Source organism: Crotalus tigris, unplaced genomic scaffold (genome assembly GCF_016545835.1).
Source record: "Crotalus tigris isolate CLP2741 ecotype Arizona unplaced genomic scaffold, ASM1654583v1 scf7180000020550.821452, whole genome shotgun sequence".
Lineage (NCBI taxonomy): Eukaryota > Metazoa > Chordata > Lepidosauria > Squamata > Viperidae > Crotalus > Crotalus tigris.
Genome location: NW_024098074.1, coordinates 530625 through 539868, shown reverse-complemented (window position 1 = coordinate 539868; position 9244 = coordinate 530625). Strand labels below are relative to the sequence as shown.

Genomic DNA, 9244 nt, shown 5'->3' with positions numbered 1-9244 from the left:
CAAATTCTTCTGCTTAGCAATCCAGGAGTTGAGTATATAAATTTTTTCTACTTCTCTCTGTAATTCTCCTTTATCCATATCCAAAGCCAGCGCCAGATCACTAAGAACCACCTCCATCAAATCTTGATTCATATCTTCATTGAGGCCTCTAATCCTCAGAGCATACTCCATTTGTCTGTATTGAAACATCAAAATATCTTCTTGTGAGGAGTCCAGCTTCCTTTCCACGTCTTGAATTTTGTCATCTAAAGAGTCAACTTTGTCTTCCACTTCCTCAAGCCTTGCATCGAGCTTAACCACCACAGTAGCCAAACCTGAAACAGCTGCCAGTATATCTTGTAGTAATTCATTATTATTTTCTTGCAATTTAGACTTTATCCCCGTTATCTCTTCTTTGAGATCAGATTTAATTTCTGATTTAATCTGTGAAACAAATTGAGTCATTTCCTCTCTCATTTGAACTACAATCTCTCCCATTATGCCTCTAAACTCTTGCACTGAAAGTCCAGGTAGAGGAGGGGAGGGTGGTGGCTGAGCCGGTGGTGCATGTTTAGATTGTTGTTGTAGCTGTGCAGTGGAAGTTAGAGGAGAAGAAATAACCTTGGGTACTGAGGAAGGCTGCTGCCTCTTTGAAGCCATTTTAAAAAGCACAATTGTCACTTCCCTTTCCCCTCCAGCCAAAAAGGGAGGATGAAAAAAAGAAAAAAAGAATTTTTAAAAAGAGACAAACTATAATCATTAAAAGTCCAGAATAAATCCCAAGAATAAGTAATAAAAGAACAAACAATTCAAAAAAAAAATTCTAAGCCAAAAGCAAAAGCAAAAGCAAAAAACAATCCTTAAAAAGGGAAAGTAAAACAAAAGAGAAAGGAAAAAAAAACTCCGACACTTTCAAAACGCCATCTTAAGTCCTTTCACTAGTATAACAAAGAAAAGGAGGAAAAATAGTAAAAATCAAAAGATAAAAAAATAAACACCTAAAATATAACAAAAAATCCTTTAAACTGCTCCGTCCGTTTAAAAATTACTCACCAAAATGCTGTAAACACGGAGATAGAAGCGGCGGTTTCTTTTGCTTCCAAGGAAGCAAAAACAGCTGGGAGGCGGAGATCAGCAAGAGCTCCGAGGGAACACTCCTTTCACCCCCTCTAGAAATAAATCCAGAGGGGGTTCAGGGGTTCTACCTCTACTCTTGCGTTCTCTATCCCTTCCCTTTGCCCGGGAAGGGATTTCCGAGCCGCGGGCCAGCTGATGCGCGCTGCGCTCCGCGGCTCTGACACTTCCCCAGCTGGACGGCTAAAAGCTAGCCGCCATCGCCGTCGCCTCCCACCGGAAGCTCCCCTAGTGTTCATTTTTATATTTTATTATGAATATCCCTAGGGTTCACATTTTTAACCTTTTTAATCATATATATATATATATATATATATATATATATATATATATATATATATATATACACACACACACACACACATACATATATATATATACATACACACACACACACATACATACATACATACATACATACATACATACATACAAACTTAATTTGGATTACACTAATATAACTAAGTAAAAAGCAAAGTGAAATCAAGCTTCTTCAGGCACTTGATTGGTCTTGAAAATGTGGAGGTTGAAATTTGACAGTGAAATTTGCAAGAAGGCATCTTTCTACTCATGCTTAAAAGCATTTCTTAGGTATGTAAAACTGGAAATGTTTCTTCTCAGGAAACACCTACAGAAAATGTTACATTTATTTATTATTTCAATTTTCTGCCCCCCCTCATTCCAGGCATTTATAGGTAAAATATAAAAGAAAACAAAATAGTTTAAGATGAAAAAAGAAGACAGTTTAGACTGCTCTAAATCTGAACATTTGGAAATTTAAGTTTAATGCAGAATCAGATAAGTGAACAAGCAATGTTTATCATCCTTATTTTTGTAGAAATTAAGACTTATTAAGATGAGTCTTACAATCTCTTAGGCCCAGTAATGCCCATTTTGGGGCCCTCCCAAAGTGTTGGATGCTGTTGTACCCTGCTCCCAGAGTTGCACAGGAAGACAATTTTAAATATGGTAGAAATATATTAAACATAATGAAATACTCATATTAATTGTATATAATTATATTTAAGACAATGTTTGTCTAGTCTTCACCTTTCTGGAATGCAGTGTACACTTCACTAAAATATCACAGGCAACTTCTACCAGAATATGATTGCCTCTGCACTATACATGTCTATACACTATACATGTAATAATTGAATTATGTCTTCAAAAAGCTATCTATGTGTAACTGAATCTTTATACAGAAAGTCCAACTTTTTACAGAATGAACGAAACACACTTGAAAGTTAATTCTTTCTAAATTAAGGTTTATAATGATTTTTTTTCTCTTGCTCCCTATCTCTACATGTATATTAGCTCAAATGCTTCAGTATGAACATATGTTAACCAAAATTCATAACCAAGAAATTCTGACTTAATATCTCATATAGGCAATTTAGGATGCTGAAAGAGATCATAGAAGTTGAGGCAATGAACAAATCAAGAAAGATGATTAGGGGACTGGAGGCTAAAGAATATAAGGAACGGCTGCTGAAATTGGGTATGTTTAGTTTAATGAAGAGAAGGACGAGGGGGGACATGATAGCAATGTTCCAATATCTCAGGGGCTGCCACAAAGAAGAGGGAGTCAAGCTATTCTCCAAGGCACCTGAAGGGAGGACAAGAAGCAACGGATGGAAACTAATCAAGGAGAGAAGCAACCTAGAACTAAGGAGAAACTTCCTGACAGAACAATTAACCTGTGGAACAACCGGCCTTCAGAAGCGGTGAATGCGCCAACACTGGAAGTCTTTAAGAAGAGATTGGACAGCCATTTGTCCGAAATGGTATAGAGTTTCCTGCCTGAGCAGGGGGTTGGACTAGATGACCTGTAAGGTCCCTTCCAACTTTATTATTATTATATGATTAATTGTGTGAATAAATTTACATCACAATACTGCATAACTGTGTTATGGCATACAATAGAAACTATTGATATATGTAACAGCAGCATAAAATATCATAATGTTCTATTGCATGATACTACAGCTAAATGGGTATATTATGGGACAGGTTAATCATTTGGCCAATCTCTGAAAAGGTTGAAAAATGCTGATTTAAGATTTAAACTACATAAATGTGAGAATTATTTTAAAATATTTAAAATTATCCTTTTGTGAAAGGTAAATAAGTTTTGAATTCACTTCTTACACAAAGACTAAGGTGTTTGAAAAAGCTTTCTAGACACATTGGAATATTTTAAAAATGGTTCCAAAGTGATTCTCAATATTTCAAAAGCTATGAAATAAATATTCCAAATGATTTCTATGGCTCAGTAACCTAAGTTTTATAAGCAAAGAACTAGATAAACTTGGCTTGTTTTGTTCTTTGTATTTATTAGATAAAAATGTATGATTTCATTTGAACCGCCCAGAGAAAACTGAATAGGCACACAAATGACACAATAAACAAATAAATAAAAGGGTTATTGAAACTAATAGTTTTAATTCAGAGTTCCCCTCAAAATCTTGTATTAGTAAAGAAAATTCCCCTCTTCTCAAAAAAAAAAAAAAAATAGAAACTTAGTCTTGATTTTAAAAGCAGACATACTGAATCAGGAACATTTTATTATACATTTAAGTCTTTATCATTACAACTTCTCATAATATTGGTTTACTGTAAGCTATAATACACTGCTACTTAAATTGTTGTGAAGTTTTTTGTTCTTTCTGCTTTTCTTGTAACCACAGTGAAATATTGTAGCCAATTGCAAGAGGCAAAAAATAGCATGAATCAATCACTCTTTTCACAGATACATCAAAATATAAATTGTAGATCACCTGATCTACATATTGCATTCAAATGTATTACCTTGCAAAGAGAAAAAACTAATCTAAAAGATAATGGAGAAAAGAAAACCCAATTGGTATCAAATTTGATTACCTAATTTATTTATTGATAATAAAGTAATATATGCCTAGTATAATGCTTCCAAGTATGCATAGTTTGGTTGTTTTAATATCTAACAACAGTTTGAACTATGCAGATTGACTATCACTTGTCCTTCATTATAAAATGAAGAAATTCAAAAATGTAATTAGTTCCAGGTAAAAGCTAAAAAAATGTTGCAAAAATATTTTTATACAATAATTTTTAAGCATTTACAGCAAGAATCTTCATTTCACTGTTTTGTAAAGGATTCTTTCTTGAAACATATTTTAATGCAGTAATAGTATACCTTAAATAATTTTGTAATATTTGAACTAAATAGAATGTATTAAAACTGTATCTTCAATAGTATATATCAATATTACACATTATATGTGTCATTTAGTATCATATTTTACAAAAACCTTATCCCCCAGTTCATAATTGGGTAGAAATATTTTCTAAGAAAAATGATCAAAACTATCAGAAGTGATTTTGACTTTTCAAGTTTTGAACAACTATTTAAAGTATATACCATTTTTAACTTTTAACTACTGTAATTTCTCTAGATTAATCAAATGTTCTAGAGGCTGAATTGAAAAGGACAAGCAGTTGCTACACACAGAACAGGGAAGCATAATTGATTCTCTCTGGACTAGGCAAACATCTGGTAGAGAAAGTTAGACATTTTCTAAAACAGCATGGGATATAGTGCAAAAATGTTGGAGAGGGAGATGGAATTGGCAACAAATGTCTTTTTCATTGTCCCTTCAGAATTTGCTAATGTATCGAAGTTCTTCTCTTCACAAAAAGGCTTTTTTTATCCTATATATTTAAAAGTTCACTCATAATATCCTATTCATATTTGCAAAGCAAATTCAAATAAATTAGGTGCCACAAGTTCCTTATTACAAAGCAAGCTATAAAACTGTGATATAATTACTTCTGCACTGGAAAGCAAATCATGAAATGCAAAATTACATAAATCCAAATTTTTAATAGGAGTTTTACAATAGGCAAATTATTTAAACCAACATTTATTCCTATATGTGGCCCTACAGAACTATCACGTGCCTAAATAAATCATATTTGGATACTATACTATAGTTTAGATAACATCATTTTTTTGCATGACAGATCAGGTATTAATAAAAGAGTTCATATAATTGTCCTAATTAAGTGAATACAAGTTCAGTCATGAACTTTATCTTAATATTCTTCAGAAAATATCCTATAGAAATCAATTATTCAACATTAATAGTTAGCAGATATAAATAACTGTGAATGTTATTTTATGATTAATATTTCTAATTTCTTACTAAAGGTAACTCATTCTCTTTATAAAGTAAGCATTATCCTCTAGCAGTACTATCATGGATGGGAAATAAATTTCCTGATATTAATGACCAAAAAAAAATGAGATGCTCCCATTTAGCAAAATTAAAACAAAATCATATGTCAGCAATAGATTCCCATAAATATAATACGATTTTGTAGAAAATTATAAAATCACAATTATAACATACTATATTTTGAGCAGTCATTTTAATTTAAAAGAGACAATGTTATTCATATAAAGCAAGGCTCATTTATAACAGAATTGGCTCACAAAGAATCATCTCATCAAAATGAATCAGTACAACTAAAACTGATGATAGAAATAAGAATTCAAAAGCAATACTTTGTGAGGAAACCTGGAAAATCTTACTGAGATTAAGTACTTTACACTACTAAATTCTATTGAAAACCAAATTAATAGGATATGGTTCTAATTTCAAAATTAAATATCACCAGTAATCTCAATTTGTTACAATATCAAAAGAATACTTAACCTTCTGTGGAAGAAATAATAGATTGCATACAAGAATAATAAAGAATAAAAGTTCACATCTCTTGAGTGTAACTCTTCATTTATATGATTAATATTTTTGATACAGATTTTTGTATATATTTCAAACAGATTATGCAATATGAATTCAAATAGAATTATTATGCAACTTGTAATACTAAACTAGTAATTTCAAAGTAAAAATTTAAAATCTTTCCATATTACCTAATAATGAAATATACCCTCAATTTGACATAAACATAATTTGTTAGAACGAGCTTATTTTGCATCCATAAGCAATTAAAAAAGCAGGTATGACCATTTTTTAAATCTATCAGCACAATTACTGAGAGATGCTTTTTATATTCTATATCATAAATAAAGAGTTACAGAATACTTTATTAAAAGTAAATGTTTATGGAAAAGAGCAATGGAAGTAACATTTGTATTCAACTGCATATTATAGGAAAATATTAGGACCTAGAATCAAATGGAATCCAAAAAACAGTAGTATAAAAAAGGACTGATATAATGGTTTTATTATACTACCAGCCAGTTAAAATGTTACAAAAGTAACATTCAAAATACATGTAACTTTAGTTTATATTATCATATTAATCAAAGTATCATAAAAGCAATGTTTATTTTTTCCAGATGTAACCTAAATTGTGTTGGACTAGCTACATACAATAGTGTATTTAATTTTCCTATACATATTTTCTAGTGTAAAATGAAGCTGAAACATTATTGCTATAATTCCTCTTAAAGCAACAGTTTTATGCTAAAACAAGCATTTATGTAGTAACTGTTTCCTTTTTTGGGCCCAGTTCAGAGTAACTTGATCTATAACTTCATTTTAAATCATCATAAACATAACTTAGACTGCAATACTAAGTGGTTGTTAATTGCTATATAGTTTGCATCAGTTAAACAGTTTCTCTAGTAAGGAAAAAAATAGCATTTTAGCTTAGTTTTACTGTTAAATATTCACTGATCAAAATTTAAGTGTAAGTGGCCTGTAACTAATGCAATCCAATTATTCCAATGGCTACATATCATTCTTACTGGAGGCAGAATATACAAAAAATCTTATTTTCAAATTCCAGTCACAGATTTTTCACACAATCAGTAGGTACTGGACCGCTTTTGGCAGAACATAAATAAATCTGCTCTTCACAATGAAACAAAATGGGTCATTTTTGGGAGATTAAGTCTATTCATTGTTTATATGCAGCATAAAAGACAAAAAGGAAATGTGACTATTAAGCTTGCCTAACGCTTCTGTTTGTTATTGATCCAGCTGTAAATTACCTCACCTCAAATCCAACCATACTTTCATCCCATCCTTCTCAATGTAGTCATTTTTATAAAACTGTATTGTTCGTACAACATACGGGGGAGAGCCCCACCATCTCCCACTACTAAACTGGCAGTGTCTAGGAAGAATACTGAGGCTAAAATTAAGCACAATTGATAACAACAGGATATTATTCATCATCTCAACCAGAGGAAAAAAACAACAAAGGACAATTTACAGAAAACGTTTAGCAAAACTAGACATTTTATTTGTCACTCATCCCGATTCTCTCATTCATACTGAGGAACACTCACACAGGAATATATACATATAACTATATACATATATATGTATATATTTATACATGACATGATAACTTACAAGCAGATGGAAAGCTGTATCATATAAAGGCGGCAAGGAGGGCCATGAAAGCAAGAGAGCCTGGCAGGACTCTGCTCAACCTTCCTCCCTCCCTCTTTCCAAAAGGCCCTAATAACGAGGGCTAAGTGGAGCTCCTCATGCCCGCCTCACCCAGTGAGGCCTACGTTCCCTGGGGGCATTTTTGCCTCATTTGGTTCCTATTTCGGCTACATTGAAACTAAGCAACTTCCAGCGCCACCGCCGCCAACGGGCCTCTTCCCCTCCCCCTCTCGCGCGAGGTATCCTTCCGCCGAGGCCTCCCAGCTCTTTACAGAGAAAGCGCCTTTCTGCCGAGCGAGTTTACCCGCCCACCCTCCACCCCGCCTCTGCTGCTCCGACATCTTCCCTCCGCTGTTGAGCCGGCACGCGAGTGCTTTCCGCCTCCCCTAGCACTTTTGAGGACCGGCAGCCGAGCCCTTGCGGGGGGGGGGCTATTGGGAGGTCGAAGGCGACGCGGGCAGGGGTGTGCGGGCCAAGGGGGTGTGCGCGCCCTGAGGGAGGGGGCCGGGACTCTTTGTCGCGGCGGAGGGATCGCGCTTGCTGGCGCTGAGGCAAACGGTCAGGAGCAGCGGCGGCGGCGGCGGCAGCGGCAGCAGCGGCGGGTTTTGCTGCGAGTTGTTGTTTCCTCCTCCTGCCCGGAGCTCGAATGGTGGAGCTCCGATTCTCGTTGCTGCTGAACAAACCGTGACAGCTACTGGGGGAGCGTGCTTTTCAGCTACAGGGCCCCATCGCCGAGGAGCTCGGCCTGAGCGAGCCGAGCTCCTCCGCTCGCCATGTCCGGGGACAGCGGCTCCAGCAGCGGCGGCGGCAGGCACACGGCGGAGCTGCGAGCGGGTAAGTGGGTGCCGGGCCGGGACTGCCGCCTTACAGGCCGCCTCGCCCCGCGCCTCGCCCGTGCTTTCACGACGTGTGTGTGTTTTCTCCCCTTCTCCCCCTCCCCTCTGCAGAGCTTTATTTCCTCATCGCTCGCTTTCTCGAGGACGGACCCTGCCAGCAAGCCGCGCAGGTAAGGATCGCCCGCCGGGGCCGGGCCTGGGAATGGGGCTACTTCCCTCGCCCTGGCGGCGCTGCCCCTGACCCTCTCCCCCTTTTTGTTGTTCCTCCAGGTCCTGATCCGAGAAGTCGCCGAGAAGGAGGTAAGTGATGCAGCGCCTTCCCCGCGTTTCTTCCCTTGCCCGCCCGCTTGCCGGAGTGCCAGCGGCTGCGGCGGCCTCGCCTCCTCCCCCCTCGCCGGGGGGCGGGCGGGCGCTCCAGGGGCTATTTTCTGGGGGGAGGAAGGGGTCGCTTTTAGTGACCGGCTATGTATTTTTCCCCCGCAGCTGCTGCCCAAGCGTACGGACTGGACTGGAAAGGAGCATCCCAGGAGCTATGAGAGCCTAGTAAGAGAAGCGGCCAGGCGGCGTGGTGCGGTGTGATGTACTAGGGAAAGTTTGCAAGCAGCCCTTTAAAAATTGAATTTCCCGCAATTTTTTTTAGCAACTAAAAAAAAAAAAAAATAAGGACAATTCTTAAACTCCTGTTTTCTGCCCGCGAACCAGGCGAGTTTGTTTTCTTAGTCGAGCAGGTGTTGTCTCAGGAGTCATCTGTCTGGGGTCCTGCAGTTAGGGTAAATAATAATAATCCTACTAATGCGAGAGCCGTAGAGTCACTATGCTAGAAATAAAGGTACGTCATGGATGTTGTGCAGGGAGAGCAGGAGGCGGGATGGGAGGAGCGAA

The 9244-nt window shown here is 37.2% G+C and overlaps 1 protein-coding gene across 1 annotated transcript in view; it reads left to right on the top strand.

The window, feature by feature from the left end:
* Positions 1 to 8010: 8010 nt before the first annotated feature.
* The window catches only part of LOC120318920 (pleckstrin homology domain interacting protein), a 92557-nt gene continuing 91323 nt past the window's right edge, over positions 8011 to 9244 (top strand). The window contains exons 1-4 of the mRNA XM_039367082.1: positions 8011 to 8360; positions 8474 to 8532; positions 8633 to 8662; positions 8846 to 8905. Of these exons, the coding sequence (XP_039223016.1) occupies positions 8300 to 8360; positions 8474 to 8532; positions 8633 to 8662; positions 8846 to 8905 (210 nt within the window). The 5' untranslated portion in view covers positions 8011 to 8299. The remainder of the gene's footprint in view (positions 8361 to 8473; positions 8533 to 8632; positions 8663 to 8845; positions 8906 to 9244) is intronic.